A 27,288-nucleotide genomic window follows, 5' to 3' on the forward strand; every position below is an offset into this window, starting at 1 on the left:
TTGTACACAGATCTCAACAGAGGTGGTTGTATTTGAGGTTGTTGAGCAGGGCTACGGAACTGCTCTTCTTTCTCCCTAGTTCAACTGCAGTAAAGCCACTGCACATGCTGCCAGGATCAGCTCCTCTTGTGCCTTGACTGATAGCAGCCCCTGTTGAAATGAGAATCCCTGCTGGTCAGTACAGTTCTGGAATATCTGTGTTGCAAGTAACTGAAATTTCAAGTCAAATGGCTTTAAATGATATAAAGGGAATGTACTGGTCCACATAACTGAAAAGTCTGGCAGGAGGAGGACTTCAGGTAAGGTTTGATCCAGCAGCTCAAATGATGCCACCACAGGTGTGGATTCCCTTAGTCTTTCTCAATGCCTTCTTCATTTTCACGCTCCACAGGGTGGTTGCTGTCAGCCTAACCTCACTCCTCTGCTTCCAGCACCTCTGGGCACTTCTCTCAATGCTATTTATATTGTCGCATCAATAGGCTCACTTCTTCGCACTGCATGGTTCAGAAAAGAGAGAACATCTCTCCCAAGAGTTGGAACAGAAGTCTGAGGGGCCTGGCTCTCATAGACCCATGTCCATTCCTGAACAATTTCTGTGACCAGGCAGATGAAATACTCTAACTGGCTCAAGACAATCAGGACCCACCCTGGAAAGAAGGGGTGGGGTCTATCTCCCCAAACCTCATGCCTCAGATTGAGGGTGGGGAAGTGGAGAGTGGCCTGCAAAGGAAATTCCAGGTCTGGATCACCAAAAGGGTAGATGGGTGCAAGTGTGAAAACTCCAGACGTCTACTATGGGTGGTCCAGACCTGTGAGGCATGGCAAGAGGCAAGAGCATTGCCAGCCAGCCAGGGGCTGCACCCTAGCACCACTGCACCCTCAGGTGCTCGGGCCTGCCTCAGCACCGGACAGAGGCCGTCTCCTGTGAGTGCTCAGTGATGCCCTGTCCTCAGCCTCGGAAGGATCTCCTCCATGGTCCCCTCCATTCTTGGTTTCCAGTCACTCTCAGTTGGGGTGTGAGCCTCCCTTGGGGCCTGCTCCCAGACCTGGTCTCTGCCCACAGTGGATGGAGCTGCTTTCCTGCTGAAGAAACCCGAGTCTACCACCCACAGAAGATGCAGGAAGAGTCAGGGGTCACAGGGATGGCGTGCAAAGGGGCACACCCTCCCCTTAACTCCTCTGCCTCGTTTCAGAAGGGATCCAAGGGATCCCTGCTTTATTCCCGAGACAGCTGGCACACAGTCAACTGAAAAACCAGAGCCAATGGGAAAAAAGTAGTGATTTTTTTCAGAAGTTTATTGATCAGTAGACGGTGTCTTTTTTTGACATTTCTAAACGAGATTACAAAAAAACAGAAGCATTGTGTATTAATTGCATTGGCTAATTGACACGTCGCCTGGTACACTCTTAGATTCTGCCCGGGTTTACCTGGAAAAACTCAGTGGTTATCTGTCCTAAGAAAGTTATTTCTCCGCCACATTCCATGGAGGAAATAACCAGTGCCTCCTTAAATGCTTTCCTTATCTCCAAGGCAATCTGTCCAGAGTATTGTTCTGAGCATCAAGAAGGAGTGTAGCCATAAAGCGGGAAGGTTCTGGTGGTGGCTGTCAGGCCATGACTCTGGTGGTTAAACCCCATCCTAGGCGGCAGGCTCCAGTACAAGACATTCCCAGTGTGGTGCAGGGGCGGCTCCCCGAGACCCAGCAGACATAGCAAAGGACCGTGGCCGGGGCAGTGGGGCCAGGGCTCTGCTGAAGCCTCTCCTGCGGTCTTGTAAGGCGGGCAGCGGTTGGGGGAGAGCACGAGGCATTTGGGTTCTCCTCACATGCTCTCTGACCCACCTGGACACCAGTCCCATGAGATGGAATAAGAATCCAACTCCTTAAGGCCCACAGCTCCGTGGGAGGAGTCACAGCCCCCAATCCAGGCATTATTGCTGCACGATGACAAGCGTTCCGGAGAAGCCACTCCAGCCCTGGAGAAGTGAAAGCCGACTGAATGCCTGGCCCTCCCCACAGAAGAGCAGCCCCAACCCGGGTCATCCAAGTGTGTGTGACGAGGAAAGAATCCACGTAGGACGCCAAGCGGGTTGGACATCAGCGTGTGGCCGCAGAGCTGGGGGATCTCGGCAGGTCTCAGTGCAACGCTTCTGTACAGACGGGTTCAGGAGGGCCTCACCAGTAGGCTCACAGTTTGGAAGTCGACTTCGGGAGGAGTAGGCAGAAGTTTTCATTTTTTTTCCCCTAAACTCAAGACTGCAGACGCTTGTGTTGTGCGATACCGTGTGCTGTACAGAAAATAGATTCAAGATTCTTAGGTTTTCTTCTGTGAAATCATGGAGAGCATGAAGATAGTTTTAGAGTTCTGGAGTTTATCTACTTCCACGCCCCCTGCCCCATCCATGAGCACTTTGCAGAGGGGGTACTTGGACAGTGGGGTGGTGCAGGGAGGACAATACGGTCGGTCAAGGTGCCCAGATCCCAAGGGCTCCGTGTTCCCGGCCCTGCTGCATGGGGTCAGGGGATAACGGGTGTTTTGGACACAGACTCAAGGAACTCTGTGTGGGTCCTGGGACGATATGGGTCCTCGCTTGGCCGCCGTCCCTAATGTCTTCCAGTATTTTTTTTTCCAATCGACTATTTACGATGGGTGACTTCAGGTTTTAAGAGACGATATTGAGAAAAATGGACATGTGACTTCCTTTTTCTTCCTTTTTTCTCAGCATTCAGCTGCCAGATGTTCTCTCACCAGAGGTCATGGCGGGTGGGGTGGGGATCACCCGTGAGGTGTTTCCATCCATGTAGAACCAGAAACCTCCTCTGCGGCTCCTCTGAAACAGTATTCCTCTACATCCACATATAGACAAAACTTGGCCATATGTACATATCTACACATTAACAAGTGGCCAAAATACATACTCTTGTGACATACGTGTATATATTTATCTTTATATATGACAACTGAGCAGAGTTAAAGAAGCAAGATGATTGTGAATGGAAATCATCTAACCTCGGCACCTCTATACCTTTGGACAAATGAACTCTCTCTCCTCCTCTCTCAATCTTGCCCTCTGCTGGATCCACTGTGCTTGCATGCCTGTGTGGTCCTCGTGCATTCACAGAACTATCTGTTCAGATTACAGTACTGGGATTACAAATGTCTCTTTTCTATGTGTCTAATTAATTTAAAAGTACTCATTAAGACTAAAACCATGCTATGTATTTACTTCTCTTAAAACTAAATTATGTAGAAAGTAAGCTAGGGAGTGTGAGGGCTGGCATCTGGATAAATGCTTCTCTAAAATAAACATTTTCTTAAGTCTGCTCTTCTGCCCCTGATGTCGCAAGTGACACCAGAAAAAAAAAAAAAAGAGAGTTTTTTGGAAGACTTAGGTGTGACTGTTTGGATTTCATTCATTTTTGGTGCCGGCAGGGTCCCAGGCTACGCAGCCATCACAACAGTGATGAAATATCATCTCTCTCTTATTGCATAAATAATGGTGAAAGGCACCTGCATCCCCCAGCTGGAGCCCACATAGTTGGGAGGGTGATCTCCACTGGACACAGGCATTTGGGCAAGTGGTCCAGAGAGGTTCACACAGGGCACCCAGGGAGGGAACATCAGGAGCTGATGTACAGGTAAGGGCCCAAATCCTACCTCGTGAGGCATTCATGGTATGAACCACACAGTCTTCTGAAGAAAAGGCTTTATGTGAAAGATTGCATCTTGTTTCTGTATAAAGGCCTTTATCCTTTATATAGAAACTATATTTAAAAAACTAGTCATAATAAAAATGCCTATTTTTTTATAAAAATAGTGTCTAACGCTAGTAGACTGACCTCTTCTATCTGACAGCCAGCTTGGGCTGGCCCCCCATCCCCTCTGTGGCCACAGGGCCAGGACACTGCCCGCACCAAGCCATGTTTTTTTCTGGATTTAAATCCTGCCATTGACCAAGGAGCCTTGAGGACGTGTAACCACGCTAACTGACGACTGGGGAGAACCACCTCTTTTCTTACTCTAGTTTAAGTATGATAAACTTTGCTGCAACCTATTGCCAGACAAGTAAAGCTAATCTTCAGATTTCAACGTGACTTGAAATGAATACTAGAACTCTTGCCAGGGGTTAATAAAGGTTGTGAGTTCCAAATTTCTAACCAAATACAACTTTGCTGGGAAGGCTCCAAGGCTGGGGGAGCCCCGGGAGGGCCGGCCAGCAGGCGCTGGGATGGATGCTCCTTGCGGCCTGGCCGCGGGCTCTGCGGGCCTACAGAAGGGACGGGGACGTGCAGACACGGTGCGTCCTCCTCTCAGAGCTGGGGCAGCAGTCTTCTCTTTGGTAGACAGTTTGGAGAGAACAGAAATCTTCTCAGGTGTTTTTTTTTTTCACTCTAAATAGAGCAAGAGGCAAAATAAATAAGCTCGTCTTTGCTGCTTCCCGGTGCCCTCTGAGGGACAGCCAGGTTCAAAATGATGGACAGTCCAGTGAAGCCCAGCAGAGCCCCCAGCTGACACCCCGTGGCTCCTGGGATTCCACATCTGGGCTTCTCCAGGCTTTGGAGGACTCCTTGGACGATTTCCCTTTCTTCTCAACCCTTCCATCTCCGTATCCACCCCCTCCCCCCAATATTTTAATAGAAACTCTGGGAATTTTAAGGTGAAAGGATCTCATCTAGTGTCCAGTGTCTGCCCTCCCTGTTCTACAGATGGGGAAACCGAGGCACAGAGAGGGCAGTGACTCGCCCAGGGTCGCTCAGTGAGTCAGTGGCAGCGTGGGCCTCCGGCCCAGGCCCCCCGATTCTAGCCCCACACCGCCCTCCCTGTGTGCGGCCTGCCCCTCAGTCGGCCTTCGGCAAGGATTTCCTGTGGGAGGGCGGCACGAGGTGCAGGGGCAGGCTGTTGGGCAGCTCGTAGCCATCGAGCTTGATCTTGATGAGGTGCTTGGCCAGTGCGAACTCCTCCTCGTCCAGCATGCCGTCGCAGTCACAGTCGGCCAGCTTCCAGATCTTGCCCAGGACACTGTTGGGCAGCTTGGAGGTCACCATCTCCTTCTTGGCGTTGACACCCGATATCTTGCCGTTGATGGGCGACAGAGTGTAGAAGAGCTCATCGTAGACAGGCTTGTCTTTGGCCACAACCCACTCCTCCTCATCGGCGCCCTCCTTGGCGCCCTCCCCGTAGCCCTGGTTGAAGGGGCCCTCGGCCGTGCCGTCGAAGGCACCGCCCTGCACCAGCTGCGTGGGCATGCTCGTCTCCTCCTGGCTGATGAGGCTCATCAGGGACGAGATCTTGTTGCTCAGCATGTTGTCCACGGCCTCGATCAGCTTGGGCTTCAGCGAGTGGAATTTGGTGAAGTCATAGTTCTCAAGCTGTTCCTGGAAAAGGAGAAAGCACAGATTTGGTTAACGTCCTCCCTGCAGGAAGCAAATGAGGAGAGGGATGGCTGGAGGGGACGAATGCTCCCTTAAAGCAGGCAGCCCATGCTCTGGGCTGTCCAGAGCTCTCTCTCTTTGGTGGGGTCCCCACATCCGAACCCACCAGACATAGGAGTGGCTTTTGGAACAAGAGACAAGATGCATGAGATGCAACATTTTCCTACGGTAGCTAATCTGGGCTGGCAGTGGCATGAGGGACGGTGATCCCCTAGGGCTTTGAGACAAAATTCCTTCACCCTGTCTTTTTTAAAAAAAGCACTCTAGAGATCTACTATTTTATCTTTTAAAGTATGTTACATACCTTACATACTTCAGTTGATTTTCACAACAATGCTGGGAGTCAGGAAGGGCAGGTATTAATAACCCCATTTTACAGAGAGCACAAGGGGTGTCCTGGCGGAGTCAAGACCAGAGCCCATGCCTCCTGCCGCTCGACTAGCCTCTTTGTGCTGTAACATGAAGCTGCGACAGAGCTGTCTGTAGAACTTATTTAGGTAAAATGATTATTTAAAGATGATGTTGATCAGTTAAAAAAATGTAGTTTAGGGTACAAATAGGTACAAGTTGAAACTGGAAAGAGAGAGAGGAGTAGGGATGGGAAGGGCAAGTATAAATGCAGCCAATAGAGCTGAGTAGTACTAGCATGGTCAGGGCAGGTCTCGGCTGCATCTCCCAGGAGAGCTGGGAGGAGCAGACAGAGCACAGGGTTTGCAGACGGCCCTAGGGGACGCGGCAATTGCCTGGCCGGGATGGGAGCCAGCTGTAGATGCCACAGAGGTTCTGTGGATGGCTCTGTAGAAATAGTCCTTCCTGCCTTGGTTACCCTTTCTTCCTTCCATCCATCCATCCAACATTTACTGACCATTTGTTATGTGCCAGGCCCTGTTCTGGTATATAAATATGAAAAGCCACAGTCTCTGCCTTCAGGGAGCTTATATTTCAAAAAGGGGTTGACTTAGTTTACAGTGAAACAATGATAACATGAAATAGAAGAAAGTCATTAACAAAGGGAAAAGCCAAGTAATTGAAAGGAAGAGGAGGGGAATCATCACATCAGATAATGAAGGCTGAGAAAAGCTACACTCCTCAGCTGCCCTGGCTGGGGAGCCGGTGGGGTCACACCTCATTGTCGGAGGGGAGAAACCACCTGTTCATCACAAGAAAGACAAACCTTCTCTGGCCCTGAACTGTAGAAGTCACTTAGGGAATTTTATAAGGGGCCTCAAAGATCTAGTGAAAATGTCTTCAATAGTAGTTTTGCCAAACAAACACAGAGAATTCCAGGTATGGCAGTTTTTATATGGACTCTACATGAAGTATTTCTGTTTGGACAATCCTAGAGGGCCAGAGAGGGGACAGCCAGGTGCGCAGTTTTCTGGAGATGAGACAGGGAAGTTCTCAAGGGAAACAGCTTTCACATTCCCCTCAGACCTGACTGTTCTGGACAGAAGTAATGGGACAGGGAGTTAAGAAAAAACAAAACTTTGTGCTACCACAAATATTACACTTTGCTTGTAAAAAGTTGGGGAAAAAACTAGTAAACAAAAATAAAAATCTTAAATCACTTATAATACCATCACCCAGCAATGACTCTTGCTAACATTTTTGGGCATACGTTTATAGCCATTTTTACAAACACACACACACACGTGCACACACACACTCTTTAACTGAAATAAGATCACACTATGTAACAACTTGCATTTTAAAGAAATAATGTATCACAGCTTCCCATGATATCAATTTTTACATAACCTTTAAAAATTTTTTAATATTTGATTTAATTTTTAAATTGAAGTATGGTTGATTTACAATATTGTGTTAGTTTCAGGTATACAGCACATTGATTCAGTTTTATATAAATATAAAGTGATTTGGTTTTATATATACATATACTTTTTTTCAACATCTTTATTGGAGTATAACTGCTTTACAATGGTGTATATATACATATACTTTTTCAGTTTCTTCTCCATTATAGGTTATTACAAGATATGATATCGTTCCCTGTGCTCTACAGTAAAAACCTGTTACTCAGCCACAGAAAGGAATGAAATATTGCTATTCGCAGCAACATGGATGGACCTCGAGATTATTATACTAAATGAAGTAAGTCAGACAGAGAAAGACAAATACCATATGATATCACTTATATGTGGAATCTAAAAAATAATACAAATGAACTTATTTGCAAAACAGAAACAGACTCAAGATACAGAAAACAAACTTATGATTACCAAAGGGGAAGAAGGGAGAGGGATAAATTAGGAGAATGGGATTAACAGATACACATTAATATATATAAAATAGATAAATAAACTTATTCTCAATAACTACATGATATTGAACTGTATAGCTGGGCCTTTCCTCATTTACCCTGTCCATGTAATTGGAAATTCAGGTTGTTTCCAATGGAGAATCAAAATTGTGGTCTCTAGGGTGTGCTGGCAGGGCAGACATTCTAGGCTGTTATTCTGAAGTGGAGTCCTGAGCTTTAGATGGTGGAGAGGACAGAGCGGAAAGCAAAACAGCCTGACATATCTTGGAGAGGTGCCCCCACCACTCTTCTCAGTAGCCAACTCTGTGGCTGTCAAAGCAGGCTGGCCTGGGCTGCCACCTAGCACTCGGCCTGAGCTCAGCTCAGAGTGGTGGGGTAGCACAGGCCTGGTTTCTAAGGTACATTCCAGTTTTCATGTCCTCCATCCTCACTGACAGACCACAGTCACCTGCACGTCATCCCAACATCAGCACCAAACAATGCTGCTAACACCTTGGGGTCCTGCTGCCGGCACCTCGGTCAGCCAAGGGAACTGAGAAGAGAAAGCCCAGGAGGACGAGAGCAGGCAGCTCACACAAAAATCCCAGTGCTGCTGGGGTAAACAAGTCTGGATTCCCCTGGGTGCATGAACACCTACCCTCTTTCCTCATGAATGAGCCTGAGCTCTGGGCACACACAGAGCCTCTGTGTCCGGCCAAGTGGACAAATGAGGGCGGTGCCCACCCAAACTTTCCACCCGCCTGCAGGGGGACATGGATTCAGACTGGAAACCTCTGGAAAACTGGCCAGGGGGAAACGGCCACATATTTGCAGGGGTGGGCAGGAAGCAGCGGCAGCAGCCGTTCCCGCCCCGGAGGGCACATAGGAAGGAAGCCCTACACTCTCATCCGCATGGCGCCCGCCTGCCCAGCCCTGGCCGGCGGGGGAGTGGGGTCCAAGTTAAACCACACCATCCCTGCCCTCCACCAGCGTGGCTCCAAAACTTTTTATTGGGATGAACACACACTGGAGAATTTAAAGTGTTACCCATCAACAACTGTATCCATCAAAGCCACCAAGCCCGGGATCCTGGAATTCCCCCCCAAGAGACAAAGGTCAATCCCAGCCTAGCCTCTTCTGGGCTCTCCCTTGCCTGCTCACTCCCAGCCTGTACCAGAAGCTGTTTTTGAATCCACTGGGAGGGCCTGAGCGGATGCGGATGGCTCTGCCGCCCCCTGCTGTTGAAATGTTGCCAGCTCCTCAGCTGTGGCGGCCTAGTTCTCCAAGGAGGACGACTGCGTCAGCAATCAAGGTGGCCTTGCTAGTGTCCCCTCATTCTGCAGCACGGACACGTCAGCGCAGCAAAGCAGATTCCCTCCCCAGTGGTGTAGGGCTGACACAGGCAGATGCACCACCAGGTCATGGGCCTCCCCCAGCACCAGGCAAAAGCCTGCAAAATACAACTGGCTCTTTGCTACGGTGAAGAGTCACCCTGACCAGCTTGGAGAGTAGAGACTTAAAGCCGGCCCTGGTGAGCTCTCCGTGAGATCCTGGGATGTGCAAAGATCATAATCAAGTCATCTCCAAGCTTCTGCCCCTGCCGGTGTGCCAGACACAGTAAGGCTGAATGCCTGTGCTGGGGAAGATGTCAGATGCTCAACAGACTCAGGGATGATGGAGGCCTTGACCCACACCAGGAACCCCCAGAGCTTCCTGGGTGACAGCAAACTAGCTTGAAGTAGTAAGCACACCCTCTGGGCTCCAGGCCTGCCTTGCTCCCTGGGGATTCCCTGAAAGGACTGGGGTGGTATGATCAGGGCCTGGCCGGCTTCCCAAGGAAGAATCCTCAGCCAGCTTCCAGGGGTTTGCTCCAGAAACCACTGGTCTATAAGCCCTGTGGGAGTCAGCCCTAGGTCAGGGTCTGAGAAACTCATTACCCTAGAGCCTGCTACGATATAAACATACACTAACTTATTAATTAACCTACTCAACACATATTCACTGAGTGCCTGCTACACCCCAGGGGCTGGGGATATGGCCAAGAACAGGACATGGGTCACTGGCTTCATGGAATTACAGCCTTGTACGGGAGACACTAAATAAGACACTGAGTAAATTAATTATACCAAAGCACAGAGACACTTACGCTGTAACAAGGAGCACATGTCCCAACAAGGGGCTTTGCTGCCAAAACGTCACTGCCAGTTACAGTCATAGCAGCAAAGCCTGTAACCCAGAATGGACCTCTGTAGGGGCAAGGATTTTTATTTTTGCTGTTTGTTCAATGATTTATTCCAGGGGCCTAGAATAGTGCCTGGCCATAGTAGACTTAATTACTATTCTTAGGTGAATGCATAAATGAACACAGATGATGGCAGAACTGTGTTGATGGTAGACACCCGTCAGGTAGGACTCCTGTTCCCAGTCTCAGGGCACCCAGGAGTCCAATGAAGGGGCCAAGGTGCCTGGTGCGGCGCCTAACCACAGGGTTCCCAGTGAAGGTTCAGGCCCTTCCTGTACTGCCCGGCTACATCGGCCAAGGCTGCTCCCGAGACCTGAGGTGAGGGACTGCCCCTGTGACCAGCTCTGAGAGGCCTGGATGCCCTCTGACCGGCCAGGCCCAGGCTAGCATGGTCAGGAGTAGCTCTGGTCACAGAGTTTGCTCCCTCCGTTCAGGAGCTCCCCGGAGACGGGAAGGGGAGGCCTGTCAGGGAGACTTCAGGTCTCGGGAGCCGCACCTTGTGGGTCGGGCATCAAGGGAGGCCAATGAGCCACAGACGTCCCATCAGGCCATCGTGAGCACTGTGTATTTACTCACAGCTTTCATTTCAGTCAGGAAACCAATTTCCCTTCCAAAGTATCTGAAGGATGCCAGGAAACAGCTGTCCTTCAGTTTGGTCACGGGGTGCAGGGCATAACCCAAGGGTGTGAAAGCAGAACCTGCTCAGGAAGAGGCCCCGGGAGCCCTCAAACTAGCCATCTTGTGACCAGAGAAAAATCCAATTCATCCTCTGAGTACAGGAATATCAACTTCACTTCTAAAAAAAAAAGTGTTTCTATGTATTTTTTTAAGCCGACTAAATCATATTTGACCAGATCGTATGTACCAGATGCATTCACCCTGATCCCAGGCATCACAGCAGTAAGTGTAACCCACTCCTATTTCAGTGTGTACTTTATATACAGAGAGTTTACATTAACAAACCCCTTAGGATCGATGCTTCCCCTCCTGCGGCCTGATCTTGCCTCTGCGCTTGCCCTTCCTCCTCCCTGACCCTCCCCCCCCAGCCCACCCCCATCCCCACCCCAGGCAGGCTGGCAGCTCACAGGCCCAGAGTCTCCAGGGTGCAGCCAGTATTCTGTACACTCTCTTTGGCCCGTGTAGATTCTTTGAAATTCTGAGCCAAAATTTGAAAACCAGGGGACTTTACATACAAATCCAGATCTCCAGCTTCTCGTGAAATATCCAGGCCTGCACTCCCACAGGGCAGCGACCACTGGGCAGGATGGGGCCTCCCCACCGAGGGGGGCAGGGCACATGCTCCCCAATCTGCCCCCACCGTGCGCCCCGCAAGTTCTCACTCACTGCACTTGCAGAATTGTTTTCCTCCCGGTAGAGACATGTTTCTCAGGACCCACATCTCTACCAAATGTGAGAAAACAAGAGGTGGTCGGAGGGGGCACCCCAGTTTCCTTTGGCGTGGTCCGCCTGCCTCACTTGTTTGAGTTACTTCTGGCTGGTGGCCGCAGGCATCTGAGTTGTGTTGCCTGCTTTCCAGAGAGGACTGTGGCCTCCAGGGCAGACGGGGCCTCGCACCGGACAAGGAGATGGTCGGTCAGGCTCTCTGAGGAGCCAGGTGAGGCGGCCTCGCTCGGGAGGACATGGTCAGCTTAGAAATCAACGGTCACCTAACACCACGGCGGGGAGGTGGACACACGGGTCAGGCCAGGGTGGCAGCACCCACCCAGGGTCACCTGGGGCTGCCCAGACACATCTCAGGGAGACTCTGAAATTAGGCCAAAGGCTGCCCGAAGCTGACCTTTAAGCACACTCTTCAGTAAGCACAGGCCGCTGTGTCTAGTGAACTCCCGCCGTGGCCACAGCCCGCCACGGCCTCTGACTGAGCCCACAGCAGCAGCAGCGCTGCCCGAGCGCGTAATCCCACAGCGCAGGGCAGCGCAGGGGAGGGCCGGCTTCAGGAGGCCCCTGGAAGTGACCTCCAAGGTCACTCTCAGCTCTAATTCCCTTAAGGTTCTGGGATTCTGAAAAACAGGTGTCGCTTCCGTGTCAAAACAACCTTGAACGCAGCCTAAGGGAGCTGTTCACAGGATTTTTTTCAGGTGAGCTTAATTTACTTCTTGAAATGTCTCCCTTTTTGTTTAAATGTTTCAGGAAGCAAGCAATTTCTGCTTTATTCACAGGAGCCTATTATCATGTATTACTAGGAAGACGAATTGACCGTGTTCCCCTCCATTCTAAACCATGAAACCCAAACGTGTACCCAGCAACCAGCCGGACAAGGTGGCAGTGCCCCTCCAACCCCACTGGTGACACTGTGATGGGCCTCGGTACCTGCATTGCCTTGACCTCGGGGAAGTCCCCTGAAGAAATCTGGTATTCTCGCTGCAGCTGAGTGTAGATTTCTGGCAACCTGCTGATAAGCTCTCTCTTCTTGTTTTCTTTTCCAAATACACTTGGCATCTCCTTCTTCAGGTGGCTGATGATGTAGGCATGTACCTGAAGGGGTATATGTCAGTGAGGACGGGCCATTTAGAAGTGCACCAGAGAAGGACAAACAAGATGGCATCTTACATGCATCATAGCACATAACAGGCATCCCCGCAAAGTCATGGTGCTCAGGACAGGAGGAGGGCAAGGACCTGGGGGAAAGGTATGGGGGCACCTGAGTGGGAAAGACCTTGGTTCTGGTGATTAACTTCAGAAGATCTAAGAGAAAGTTTCACCAGGGCCAGTGCACAGGAGCACCAGCAAATGAAGCTGGAGGCTCATGGAAATGGCTGATCTGCATGGAAATCTGTGCCTGGTGAACAGTGAGATGAGAACATCCATAACCTCCCCGTGGACAGTTTAGGCCCCGAGATCACTGAGGTCATTTCTGCACAAGACCAGCTGCCTAGGGCCAGGCCAGACAGCAGAAGCTCCGTCTTAGAGAGGGACCCCTGGTACAGGAGGGGGGAGCCCCAGAAACCTTGGTCACTCAGGGGTAGCAGGCCCGGCACTGTTACCCGAAGGGTGGTGAATCCTGCTGGGAGGGCTCTACTTGGCTTGCGTCACTTTCTCCCCTAACATTTCCACCCTTCTACTGATTTCCAACTTTAGGATGTTAAGAAACGCTCATTACAAAAGTTCTCTTTGTACAGCAGAAACTAACAAAACATTGAAAAGCAATAAAGATGTTTTAAAAAAAGTTCTCTTTGTATATCTAGAATTCTACACAGTAATTTAGAAGTCAAGAAAATAACTAAAATAAGAAAAGATGAAAAACAGAGCAGTGATTACAAAAAGAAAATGACTGTGTAGCTATGGAAAATCCTATTAAAAAAGCAGACGTCTACTATAATCTTGTGGAAGAATGGAAATTGAATAAAGGTGGTAAGCATTAACATCCCATGGCTCAACTGAGGGCCTCTGTGTATGGACATACACTGGGCACAGCCAAAAACATTTTGCTAAGATTTAAACACAAAAATAAGTGCATAATGCAAATGCTGACAGGCTCGGACCAGACAACGCTAACTTCTCCATCTACATAAAGGTCATGTTAACATAAGCACACACTGAGCTGCCTGACTATTGCTACAAGTATAGGTTGGGAGAGATGCGTCTAAACCTTCCTGTCACTAGTAAACTTATTTATTTATTTATTTTAAAACATCTTTATTGGAGTATAATTGCTTTACAATGGTTAGTTTCTGCTTTATAACAAAGTGAATAGTAAACTTATTTACTTTTCAAATTAAAACAGCTTAAAATATTTACACGATTCTTTAAGATAACCAGAGAAATCCAAGGTTTGGGAATCCTTTTATTTAGAATGATGGGCTTTAACTGCATTCCTGAGGATATGATGAATAAGTGGTAAAACTAGTAAGACTGGTAATTTCCTTGCCTTGATTAGTGAATGCCTGGCTTGGCTTGGATGGGGCTGGGGACGGCCCTGTGTAGGTCCGAAGGCCTCTTGGCGGGGCCGCCATATTCCATCGGGGAGAACCAGCTGTCACCAGCTGTCCTTGCATCATTTCCTTGGCCTCGGCCCTCCTGGATCCTCTGGACTGGGCCTGTGGACCCCTCTCTCTTCCGTGCTCTGGCCCGCCCTGCTCTGGAGCCCACCCCAGCTGAAGCAGGAAGTCCCACTACCTGCTCAGCTTCCCATCCACGAGGGCGTCTTTCCAAGACCCCTTCCCAGAGCCCAGGCCTGGGGCAGCTGCCAGGCCCCTGCAGAGCTCCCCAAGCCCCCTCCCCACCTATCAGTGTGGTACCTCGGAACTGCCAGGCCCCTGCGCAGGTAAGGCTGACTCCCCACCCAGCCCCTAGCTCCCCTGGGAATGGCACCCTGCTCTTGAACACTGCCTGGTCCCCAGGGGCCTGCTTTCCCTAGGCTGGGCTGCAGGTGATGTGCCCCTGCCACAGCCCTCCACCCATCGCCTGGCACCTGCTCCCTCATCCCTGCCCTCATGGTGCTCCTCGCTGATGACTGAGGCTGCTGGATAATGGGCCAACCTTGGATGCCAGGCCTCCAGGGCCCTGACATAACTGGGGCGGTTCCTGTGCCAGGCCTCAACTCCCTCCTCCTCCCACCTGCCTGGCTCCACCTGGGTCATGCCCCTCAGGTGACCTGCTCACGCTGCAGGCTGCTCTCAGCCGCAACTACGGGCCCGCTTCGTGCAAGTCCCCTGTTGTACTGCCTCTGCACGGCCGCCCCCTCCTGCCCTTCCCTGGGCATCCCAAGACAATAACCCAGGGTCCGATTCTACGCACGGGCCCTGCCTTTAAGAAGCTTATCAAGTTACAAGGTAAATTATAATTCTTAGAATCACAGAGTATTAAATCTGGGAGGGGCTCCCTATATCTGATTGAATTCCTGGTTCCAGGAAATTCATATGACTTACTCAAGGTCACGCACCTAGTTAGGAGATGCCAAGCTGGCACTAGCATTTAACTATCTTACTGCCTCATTCCCTATCTTATAGAATTAACTGCTTTTTGTGGGTATGAACTAAAAATGGTACTGAAGCTGCTGAAATCTGGAATTCAAACTGAACTATGTCCTATGGAACAACTTTGAGGTTTGGCTTCTGATTGTTCCTAACTCACAGGGGAGCTTTGGAAAGGTCATGTACTCTTCCCTCCCCATACATAAAAAATGGATACGTTATGGCACACACACTGCGAACACCACGCAGAATGTGGGTAAAGACTGCAATCTTCTAGCGGGACGGCGCCTTGTGATTTTCTAAGGACTCTTGGTAAACAAGGGGCAGCCTGGGTGGCTGAAATCCCCAGTCAAGTTGAAAAGCTCGTGTCTGCCCTTATGTGTCAAAGATGTATCTCCAAACAAATGCAGGACCCGGGGCCAGATCCGGCGATGGTCCAGGGAAGGAGGTAGAAACAGTCTGATCTTTTGTTCTTTATAATAAGAGAAAATTAATCGAGAGGAAGAGGAATAGGAAGGAGAAGATGGGGAGAAGGAGGAGGTGGGCAGGATGGGACTGCGTGTTTGAAGGCTGGGTCAGGCGTTGCCACCGCTGCCCACGCGCTCGCTGAGCAACCCTGGGCAAGCTATCTCCTCCCCGGCCTCAGCTTGCTCACCCACAACCTGGGGATTACAGCCCTTACCTCACAAGGCTGTGGTTATGAGAATAGAGAGAGAGCACGTATTTGAAGGCACTTTGTCCTCTAGAAAGGGGACTAGAAATGTTGTCATTGACTAATGGCCAAAGACCTATAGCTGGAGGGGTAGTAATGCCAGAGGAGGCTTGTGGCTATTCAGTCCTTACTGAATAATGAATAAACTCTATATATTTAAATAGAACATGATGAATTTGGGTTCCAAGTTCTTCATTCACAAGTGAATGACACTGAACCCTGGGGAACGTTTGAACATTGTTGTCTTGTTCAATTCGCTCTTTCCCTTATATAAAACTAGAAAAGCCCCAACTCATCAAATGGTGATGACCAAGGGTAAGTCAAATGGCTCAAAATGTCAATTTTTTTCTGGGCTAATAACTCAATGAGCAGAAAAAGATGTACTCCCCTTTAAATGAACAGGGATTTATAGCTCACATCTACACTCTGCCACAACCTCATTAACTGTGTCCAGTGACAAGTGTTTGCATATCCAAGGCTGAGAAGCATGTACACAGAGTAATACTGGGTATTTCCACTGTGGGCTTGGAGGGCAACCCCCAGCAGCAAGTGCTGGAAGCTTGAGGTGCTCATGGACAATAGGAATGGAAATGCCCACGGAATTTGGATACCGGGGAGCCGTGTGGGGGAAGTCAGGCTGGGATACATTGTTCTGCACTGGGCAACCTTAGAGTTGCCCAGGTTTAATATGACCTGATGGAGATCTGCATCTTTGCAGGCTCAGCTGGAAACGTGCATAGAACATTTAGCCTCTGGGGATCAGCACATTTATATATATATATATTTGTTTGTTTGTTTATTTATTTATTTATGGCTGCGTTGGGTCTTTGTTGCTGCGCACAGGCTTTATCTAGTTGTGGTGAGTGGGGGCTTCTCTTGTTGCGGAGCACGGGCTCTAGGTGTACAGGCTTCAGTAGTTGTGGCATGCAGGCTCAGTAGTTGTGGCTCACGGGCTTAGTTGTTCCGTGGCATGTGGCATCTTCCCAGACCAGGGATTGAACCTGTGTCCCCTGCATTGGCAGGCAGATTCTTAAGCACTGTGCCACCAGGGAAGTCCCTGGGGGTCAGCACATTTTAAAATTGGGTTTATTATGATATAAAAATTTCAGTTCCTGAACTAAAGACCCAGAAGATGAACCCATGGGGTAGTAAGAGTGTGAGGCTTCAAGATGCAGCTGATTGGCTCCCACTTAGAGGTTTGTTATTCTGTTGAAATCAAAGCTGGCACCAACAGCACATATGATTCTGAAGAGCCTTAAAGGGCATGTGAGGGGGTCTACCCAGTCATCTGATGTTGGCCTTCAAAGAGACAGGCTCCCCTGGGTGGACACAAGTACTGACACACCCCCAGTAGATTGGGGCTGCCAACTGAGCTATTTTTAAATGCCCCCTGGAGGACTAAGCATCAAAGGGATAGTCATCAGCCATTGTAGAATGATTTTTACATAACTTAGCCTGGGTCCATGTGGTGAATTTCAAAATGTCTAACTTCTCCCCAGATGGAATAGGTGGTGCAGACAGACCAGAAAGCTGCCCCTGCACGCGACACGTGACTAAGAGGAGGACACACTTTGAAGATGAAACTAAATTGCACAGAACTATAGTAAACCCCCCAAATCACTGACCTCTCCTTTTCTTTCTCATTTTTAGTTGTTCCTTCCTCAAATGGTGACTCATTTTTTACTGAATAAAGGTTTCCAAGTGGGTGGGAGCCTTTCCTATCCTTGGGCAGCATGCTTATAAAGGGTGGGGTCCTACAGTAAACTTGCCTCGCTATTTACCTTTGTGCACTTATCCCATAAACTACTATGATTTGGAGTGTGAACCTTATTTCTTTAACTTGGCTATTTTAATTATAGCTGAATAAAACTAAATTCTTATTTTCTAAACTTACTTTGGGCTTTCCCCAAATAGGTTACTCTAAAAAATCATGAAATGAAACTTGACTGGCATCTTAGATTGTGACATCCTTCAAAGAAGGATGTCTACGGATATCATAAGATATAATCTTTGAGGCTAACCAAAAAACCCACTCTAAAGGTTTCCTGTTCTTTGAAATAGACAGTCGGGAAAAAAATATAAATAGAAAAAGCAGGGAAATCATTAAGTTTCAAGAGATCTTTAGTAAGAGTGCCATTTTTCATATTATTAAAATGTCATCTTGGGCTTCCCTGGTGGCGCAGTGGTTAAGAATCCGCCTGCCAATGCAGGGGACACAGGTTCGAGCCCTGGTCCGGGAAGATCCCACATGCCGTGGAGCAATTAAGCCCGTGCACCACAACTACTGAGCCCTCGTGCCACAACTACTGAAGCCTGCGTGCCTAGAGCCCGTGTTCTGCAACAAGAGAAGCCACTGCAATAAAAAGCCTGTGCACCGCAACGAAGAGTAGCCCCTGCTCACTGCAACTAGAGAAAGCCCGCACACAGCAATGAAGACCCAACGCAGCCAAAAATAAATAAATAAATTAAAAAAAAAATGTCATCTTTATGATACCTCAAGTTTGACTACTGCAGAACCCGGCAGGACATTAACAACGCATTTCTGGCTTTATTTCTGCATGGGCCACAAATTCTACCTAATTATGGTGGTCTATAAATAGACACACTCCATACCCCAACTCAGATCTGTCACCTGTCAGGTGACATCTGAAAACTTATCCTTTGCATGCTTTCAAAATGACAGCTCGACAAACCTCTAATCTTACAGTAGGGTTTACGTGGATGGATAATTTTATAGAATAAACAGAATGACAGATTAATGCAGAAAGCAAGGGTGTAATAAGGAGCAACCAGATGTTGTCCACTCTGGATTTCAGGTGAATGCCTTCCGGACCAGGGAGTCAGGCCCACTGGAGTTTGAATCTATATTTTGTAACTTCAGGCTGGAGAGCCTTGGGCAAGTTATGTCACCTTTTTGAGCTTCAGTTCCCTTTTGTGAGAAATGAAGAGAATGCCCAACTTTGTGCACTTATTGACAGGATCAGACCCTCAGGAAGGATTGGCTTACAAAAGGAAAACTGGATCAAGAGAGATGAAGATTAATATACCAAAACCAAAGAGCATTTTTTACGAAATAGAAACACTGCAAAGAGAAGAACTCAGGTGACTCCTTGTCCATTTCAGCAACAAGTTCACAAATGGAACATAAAACTGCAGATGGTGTATAAAGTGGATGGCATTGGTTAGTGGCCAAGGCCACTGTGCTGAGTTCGGCTTCTTCTCCACCCAAGACTGTTTCCTGCCCCCTTTTGCAGTGTGGTGCTGCCCCAGGAACACACTGGCACTGAGAAGCTCAGGCTGGAAACATCCGTACTTCAAACATTTTCCTTTATGAAAAGGAACAAGCCAGATACTATTCTTAGGGAAAAAAAGACAAGCTTTTTTCCTAGAAGTAAGCTCAGCAAGTTTTCCGCCCCTGCCCCTGCCCCCCGCCTCTACACAAGGGCTTTCATTATTCCTGGCGCCAGTACACAGCAGCATTCTGTGCCTCTCTAAACCCAGGCCATGCTGGCCCCTTCACGGGGCCCAACACTCAAGGATGGCAGCGAAGTCCCATGTGCTTGGCACCCCCAGTGAGCTCTCTGCTCTTTATTTATATGACTAACGACAGCTGCGTCTTCAGTCACTAGGCCCTCAGTACCGACTGGTAAATTAAAAATGTCCATGGGCATTTAAAAATAGTTTAAAAGATCTTGAAGTCTGCAAAGGCTATGACGTCATTTACCAGCCTTGGTTATAAGATCACGTTGGGTACTACGTACACTGAAGGTTAAGTTCAGCTGTATCAGCTGGAGGAGAGAAAGACCACACGCCGGGGTCGGGGTGGGGGGACGGGCGTCACTAAATGGGCAAAAACGGACTTCCTGCCACCAAGCATCCGGCCCGGGACGAGCAGGGGAGGGAAATCATTTCAGGAGAGCTGCAAATCAGTGGATTTACAAGCTTTGCAGAACTGGAACAAAAGTGGCTGTAGTTCGGGAAGGAAGCAGATGGTACTGAGAAGAAAAGTTAAAACAGCAGTGACTCACGGGAGCACAGGTGACTGCAGATTAGCTGGGCCGCGTGGGAGGAGGGCGTGAGCACGCACTGGGTGGGGAGCTGAGTAGAGAGGAAAAGAGCAGATCCAGGGACTATGGGGGGGGCTGGGCAGCCAGGGAAGCGTCTCTTTCGACATAGGTGGGATGCTGCCCTGTGAGCGTGCTGGCATAAGGGCGGCGATGACGAGCCATGAGGAGGGGTTGGACGGCTGGTCACCCGCCCGGAAGTCACCCTCCGTGGAGCCCTCCCCGCTCCCCATCCCGCCCCAGCGAGGCCCCCTCCTCAGAGCACAGTGTCCACACCCCAGTCACACACAGCTCCCCATTCTGTAAGGGGGGGTTCTGCGCCCCCTCCTCCCCCAGACCAGGTTGCCCAGCCCCGGCCCAGGGACGCTGAGCAGCTGCCGACTGAATGAGGCAAAGTGATGGTGGACTCCGGAAGGCTGGCCTGTGGGCCCCCAGGCCACAGCAGAAGCCACTCTCCGTGCAGCAAGAGGAAGTGGGAGGAGACGTGGGTTCTCTGCCACCAGCAGATGAAGGAGAAGTGAGCCCACCTCACTTCCTGACCAGGGTAGCAGTGGATTTGGAAAGGCAGACCCGGGGACCAGTTCTAGCAGAAGGGACGGGCCAAAGCAGAAGGCGAGACTGAGAGGCAGGAGGGCTGTCTTTCAGTCCTAACTTTGTCACTGATGGATTAGGTAACCCTGGAGAAATCACTTAACCTACCTTGTGCTTGTAAAATTAGGGAGTCAGGATAGACCTCTGGTTCCCAAACTTGGCTGATCATCAGAATCACGTGGGGAGCTTTACACACACACACACACACACACACACACACACACACACACACACACACACACACACACGCATGCACATACGCACGCACGCAAATGCATCAGAGGCTCTGGGGCAGGGCCTGGGGATTCTTTGCTTAAAGCTCCTGGGTGCTTCTGATCATCACCAGGACTAGGTAAACTCTGGAGGCACTTGTAGCGTTAGAGGAATATGATTTTATGAAATGTACAAATAGTTTTTAAAGAACCATTTTTTCCTATACTTTTCCTTAGAGGAGTCACATCCTCCTCTCTCTTCAGAGACATGACAAAATCGACTACTTGAGGGTGGTCAGCAGATTACTGCCCACCCCTGTCGGGCACAGACTCCGGGGGCTGCTGAAAGGCTCAGCCACGAGGTGAGGGAGCGGAAGTCACAGCCTGGAATGGGGATGTGGTGTGCCCCCTGCCCCCAAACCGACACACTTGGTGGGCTAGGCTGAGCCAACCTTCCTCCTGGGGCCCCTCTCTGTCTATGTGTGACACAGGGCTCTATGCCTCAGGCATAGGGTGACGGGCGGTGGCATCTTGGCACCCCACTGGTCCCATCGACGCCACCTCTCTCTGGTTCAGCGGTTACGTTCCCACCATCCTAACATAACAGCAGCATCCAGGTGGTGAGGGCACGGATTCCTCCCTGTGTGCCACGTACTACACCAAGCACTCTGCAAACCAGGTCGCACTAAACACTCCCAAGCGCCCTGGGATGTGCTCTTATTAGCTCCATTTTACAGATTAGAAAACAGGTTTGGAAAGGTTGAGTCATTTGCCCAAGATCACAGAGCTAGGAGCCAGAATCTAAAGAGGGATACTGATCGTGGGGCTCTCTTCCTAACCCATTCCACGTCCTGTCCCCCGAGGCTCCTGGAGTGGAGCCTCCCTCAAACTTTCCCTTAGAGAGGAGAGTGTGGGGAGGGTCCCCTGCAGAGGCTGCCGCGGGGGGTCTCCGGCTTACCTTGGCCAGCCTCGCTCGCTTGATGAGGTCATTGAGTTTGCGCACCGCCGCCTTCTGAGGAAGGCTCTGGATGTCTCTGAACAGGTCCTGGGCCTCGGCCTCGAAGAGCCGGCGGTTGTCAGTGTTCTGCAGGGGCTGCGCCCAGAAGGAGCCGATGTAGACGCGCAGCACCTCGGGAGTGTTGATGACCTTGCCCAGGGACCACATGAGGGCCCCGTAGACGCGCATCAGCTGCTGTGTGTCCACTTGGTCAGCCTTGTTCAGCACCACACGGATCTTGTCGTCCTGGCCCCGGAAGGCCTTGATGGCCTCTGAGAACTCGTCTGAGATGTCCAGTTTGTGCGCATCGAAGAGCAGGATGATCCTGTCCACCCGCTCAGCAAACCACTGCAGGACCTGGCAGAAGTCATACCCTGTGGGGAGGGAAGGGCACATTAGTGCAGGCGGCTGCGGCGGGGGACACGCTTGCCGGGAGGGCTCGGAACCACCTGGGTCTCCAGCAGCTGCCGAGGAGAGAGCCCCGGCTCCAAGCTGCAGGCAGGGGAGGCCTCATGACCTGAAAATCATTTCAAATGGGACCCTCTGGGCTGGATGCATCGAGTTAATGCTGGGGACCCTGGGAGCTGTTCCATGGGATGAAACAGGGGATATAGAGGAGCTCATGGTCACTTTGATTGGGCAATGCTTACTTCCATAGATGTAATTTCATTTAGTCCCCCAGGAGTCTCTTGTTTCACCTAGTACAGTCTTTTTGCTCAATGGCAAAATTGATCAATGGCTCTGTAAAAATGCAGGCCATGGGTCAAAAGCTCTTAATTTCTGTCAAAGTCTCACCTTTCTGAAAGTTCCAGAGCTGGAGAGGGAAGAAAACCTAGAGGCCACTTGGAGTCCCATGGGGTGTCCAGGAAGTACCACAAAAGAGAAATCGCCTTCTCTTTAAGTTTTTAAGAGTGTTAAGGAGATCAAAGGTTGGCCTGGCCAAAACTGTGACCTATATTTATCATTTGGACTATTTATATCCTAAGTATGTTGTAAATATTTAAAAAATTGTGTCTCACAGCTATTCCGAGAAACGGTCTCTTGCCAATTTCTTTCTAAAAACGACTAGGCCCATGACAATTCTGTTTAGTTCACTTTGGCCACGTACCAATGCACTCCAAATCATGCAGCTAAATAAACACTCCTCTGCGCTTGTGGTCAAGATTTTCAGGCATTTCTCCAGGGAGGCAAGTCCCGCGAGAAGCAAACAAGAGGGGCCAGTTCCACAGGTTTATTTTTATTCTCAGTCTGATTAGCTCTGGAATCAGAGCCTCAGTGCAGCCCAATCAGAACCCAGATGGGATTCTTCCTGACGCTACTTTAGTGCTCTTGCCTCTTTTTCAGATTTTGAAAACTTCCAAACACATATAACAGTCTAGAGAATAATGTGATGAATGCTGATATACCCACCTTGTACCTTTAAGAAATTTTGACACTTGGTCTTGTTTGCTTCACATACTTAAAAAAATTGAAGTCTAGTTTATTTATATAACAAAATACCACATAGCAGTGCGAATGAACTAGATCTTCACTTGTCAACACAGGCAAATCTCTCACAAATTGGTGAGTAAAAAATCAGTTTCGGGCTTCGCTGGTGGCGCAGTGGTTGAGAATCTGCCTGCCAATGCAGGGGACACGGGTTCGAGCCCGGGTCTGGGAGGATCCCACATGCCGCGGAGCAGCTGGGCCCGTGAGCCACAACTACTGAGCCTGCGCATCTGGAGCCTGTGCTCCGCAACAAGAGAGCCCGCGACAGTGAGAGGCCCGCGCACCGCGATGAAGAGTGGCCCCCGCACCGCGATGAAGAGTGGCCCCCGCTCGCCGCAACTAGAGAAAGCCCTCGCACAGAAACGAAGACCCAACACAGCCAAAAATAAATAAATAAATAAATTAATTAATTAAAAAAAAATCAGTTTCAAAAGGACATGTACAGTTTGATAACATTCACTTACAATGGAAAAAACAAAGCACCGCTCAACAGCCTATGGATATATACTACAGCACAGAAAAAAATAAGTTACACCAGTTTTGGGATTCTGGTTGACTCTGGGGATGGAGGGAGTGAGGCATCTAAGGTAGACGAGAAAGTGTCTAAAGGAGAATGAGCTATTAGGCAGAAATAAAGGGGGTCCATGGACTAAAGTTTCCACGAATTGAAGAACAGGTATAAGGGGAGTAGGTGGACAAGCAAACTGGATTCAGACACATTTAAATAAAGAAAACATTCAGAAATGCTCAAGCCCTCTGTGCACCCCTCCCCAAGCCCTAGCCTCAACCTCCTCTCCAGAGGAAACCACAGCCCCCAGATGCGGGGCTTTATGTCATCACACATGTGCGTATGCTGCCAGCTCAGGCTTTTCACTTCTCTTTCTCTCTGCATCACTCCCTGACTCCACCGGGGACAAGGAGGACAAAGGTAGTTCCCGGAACGTGGGCCAGAGTTTATTTTCATTGCTGGCAGCAGCCAGTTTAGATCAGAGGAAAATCAAAGACCTATTGAACGGGTCACAGAGTAGTATGTGACTATTCAGAGTCAAGATTCTACTCGAGTTCTGTCCCTCTGAGGCCAGAACAAACCTTCTCCTAAGGTAACACAGGTTCTGTCATTTGAAGCTGACTTGTGTGCCAGAGAGCCCAGATCCCGGGTAGCAGATCCTCAGCAGATGAAAGATGGTGCTGTTCCCTGGGCACCAGGAGGACATTTTGCAACCACCCACTGAGGGCCCTGCTTGTGGATTTACTTTTCCAATAGGGATGATCGACTTATCTCTCTGATCCAAAGCCTCTCTCACTTGGTAACTGAAGGTTCACAAACAGATGAAAGAAAAGGCTGTGTCCAGAGTGCACACTGGAGAGGACACGAGTTGTATTTTGCTGAACGCCCTTCCTGTCCGGTGGGGGTTGCGGGAGGGTCCCTCGGGGGCCACAGACGCTGAAGGTGTGGCAGACAGACCCTTGCCCCACTCGTTAGCAGGCTGGGGTACAGGTAGGTGATCTAGAATCAGACAATCATCTCCTACCAGAGGATGGTGTTGAATCTTGAGGGAATGATGCAAAGACACAGGGAACAGGAGAATTTATTTCTGGCAGAGGTGGCTGAGTTTAGACAGTGATGGTGGTTTCCTAACCTAGTTTTTGAGCCCAGCTCTCCAACTTTCCCATCAATTCTGTGAACAGCCTGATTTTCTGAAAAATTCCTTTTCTGCTTAAGTTAGCCAGAATCAGCTTCTTTGGTTTGTTACCAAGGACCACGACTGGTAAATAATCTATCCCCACATTTGAATATTTCCGAACTCTAGATGCTCTTACCATCAGTGCCAGAAGAAACTTGCCACTCCAATAGCTGTCACCTCCCCCATGTGCGTGCACCGTGCAAATCCAGCCATGCAGACACGTCTCTCCTCCTCCAAGGGCCACCTGGGTTCAGCAGTTGACCTCAATAGTACCTCATGTGTTTAAACTTTAACTTAAATTTGGGTTCCTAATAGTTATTTTAAAAAAGACTTCATTCTAATGCTTCAGTGAAATAAAAAGTTACTGTAAACGGAACTGCCAGATATAAGTTTACTATAAGTGAAGCCAGTACTCATCTCGGGAGGAATGGCTGCATGTCTGTATTCTTCTGTTTTAAAGTAATGTTGAAAGCTTAATAAGATTAAGTAGTATAGGGAAGTAGAACTGTTTTGTTTGGCATTAAGCAGGTGTAAAAAGGATTGCTTGTTACACATTAGGCAACATATTCAAAGGTGAAAAAAATCAAGTGTCTCAGAAGAAAGCAAAGAATTATCAAAGCCAGGAGAGGTTGGTCTGCACAATTTTTTCCCCACATACAGTTGTTGTTATTGTTATTATTTTATCATTTTTAACTGTACAGTTTAGTGGCATTAAGTGCATTCATATTGTCGTGCAACTATCACCATCATCCATCTCCAGAACTCTTTTCATCTTCCCAAACTGAAACTGTACCCACCAAACAATGTGTCCATCTCCTCCTCCCCCAGCCCCCGGCAACCACTATTCTATTTTATGCCTTTATGAATTTGACTACCCTAAATACGTCATATAAGTGGAATCATACAGTACTTGTCTTTTTGTGACTGGTTGATTTCACTTAACATAATGTCCTCAAGGTTCATCCATGTTATAGCGTGAATCAGAATTTCCTTCCATTTTAAGGCTGAATAGGTCTTCTCAATTCTTATATCTTCATGATATAAGAAAGGCACCAAATATCTGTCTACCAAAAAGTGTCAGCTGATTTTTTTTTTAATTTAAAAATTATTTATTTATTTATTTATTTATCTTTGGCTGCGTTGGGTCTTCGATGCTGCGTGTGGGCATTCTCTAGTTGCAGCGAGCGGGGGCTACTCATGATTGCGGTGCACGGGCTTCTCATTGCGGTGGCTTCTCTTGTTGCAGAGCATGGGCTCTAGGCGCATGGGCTTCAGTAGTTGTGGCTCACGGGCTCTAGAGCGCAGGCTCGGTAGTTGTGGCGCATGGGCTTAGCTGCTCCGCGGCATGTGGGATCTTCCCGGACCAGGGAACGAACCTGTGTCCCCTGCACTGGCAGGCAGATTCTTATCCACTGCGCCCCCAGGGAAGCCTGTTCCAGCTGATTTTAAAGAAAGGATCTAGTGTAATGATATGTTATTTAGTTTGCCTGCTGAAGGAAAATTATTCAGAAGGACCTAGAGACCACTGATTCTCAAAGCCTGGTCTTGCATCAGAATCAAGTATGGGGTTTGTTAAAATTTAGACTCCTAGCCTCTCCCTAGAACCATGGAATCAGAATCCCTGGGGCTGGGCTTGGTGACTTGCATTTTATTTTACTTTATTATTACTTTTTAGAGTATACAGATTTAATTTTATTTTTGGCTAAATGAGAGTTGTTTACAAAGCCTCTACAACATATTTATACATTATTCTGGCTTTAGTAAGCATAGGATGGTGAATGAAACTGAAGCCTGCAATGATATATGGTTTCCACTGAGGATTGGTCATCATTCTGAATAGAAAAGATTGTATTTTAGGCACAAGGGAAATGAACTATGTAGTAACTTCAAAATATAATATTAGAAATATTTATGTATGCAGTTCTTCAGTAAACTTGAGTTTGCTCTCTTGTCATCTGACACTTTCATTTCAAAGTAGAGAAGGGTGACCGGCATTTTATAAGCTCCTCAGACAATTGTAATGCCCAGTAAAGTTTGAGGATCACTGCCTTAGAATGAAGACCAAGGCATGGGATGGCAAAGATGTGTCTGTGTTATTGCTGGTCGGTAAAACAAAACACATTTAAAATAGTTTCTTTTTATTCTAAAAAGTTACCAATACATGGTTAGATGGTACAGCACAGAACTGAGGAAACACAGAATTTAAATCTGCTTATTTGAAGACGGATTTTAAAATTCATGAAAGCTCCCCCATCTTTGCTCACGCTGGGCCTAGGCCCTGGCAAGCCCTTCTCCTCTGGCTTAGGACCTAGAAATCTAGCCCAAATCCTCGTCATTCTTCAAAACACCTGGGGGAAACTTAAGTGACATGTTACTTAACTTCTATAAGCTCCAATTTTCTCATCTGTAAAACCAGGTTGTTGAATGACTGCATAAGAAAATGCTTTTAACATGCTCAGTACAGTGCTGAGACTTAGTAAACTTTCAATAAATATAAACTTTCATTATTAATTCTGCCCCCCTCCCTCACAAAGGTGGACTCAGTTACTCCCTCTTCTGAGCTCCCGGAGCCCTTTGCTTATTCTCCTACTAAACAACTTTACACAGTGGATTATAATCCAATGGATATACAGGGCTCTCTCATTAGATCATAAATTCTTTAACCGTAGGG

The 27,288-nt window shown here is 48.6% G+C and overlaps 1 protein-coding gene across 1 annotated transcript in view; it reads right to left on the bottom strand.

Annotated features, from left to right (window-relative positions):
- Positions 1 to 1,278: 1,278 nt before the first annotated feature.
- The window catches only part of EHD4 (EH domain containing 4), a 92,567-nt gene continuing 66,557 nt past the window's right edge, over positions 1,279 to 27,288 (bottom strand). Inside the window, exons 4-6 of the mRNA XM_082388805.1 lie at positions 21,406 to 21,818; positions 12,266 to 12,430; positions 1,279 to 5,375 (exon numbers count right to left, since the gene is read on the bottom strand). Coding sequence (XP_082244931.1) covers positions 4,839 to 5,375; positions 12,266 to 12,430; positions 21,406 to 21,818 — 1,115 coding nt within the window. The 3' untranslated portion in view covers positions 1,279 to 4,838. The remainder of the gene's footprint in view (positions 5,376 to 12,265; positions 12,431 to 21,405; positions 21,819 to 27,288) is intronic.

Source organism: Balaenoptera borealis (assembly GCF_965194805.1).
Source record: "Balaenoptera borealis genome assembly, chromosome: 3".
Classification (NCBI taxonomy): Eukaryota; Metazoa; Chordata; class Mammalia; order Artiodactyla; family Balaenopteridae; genus Balaenoptera; species Balaenoptera borealis.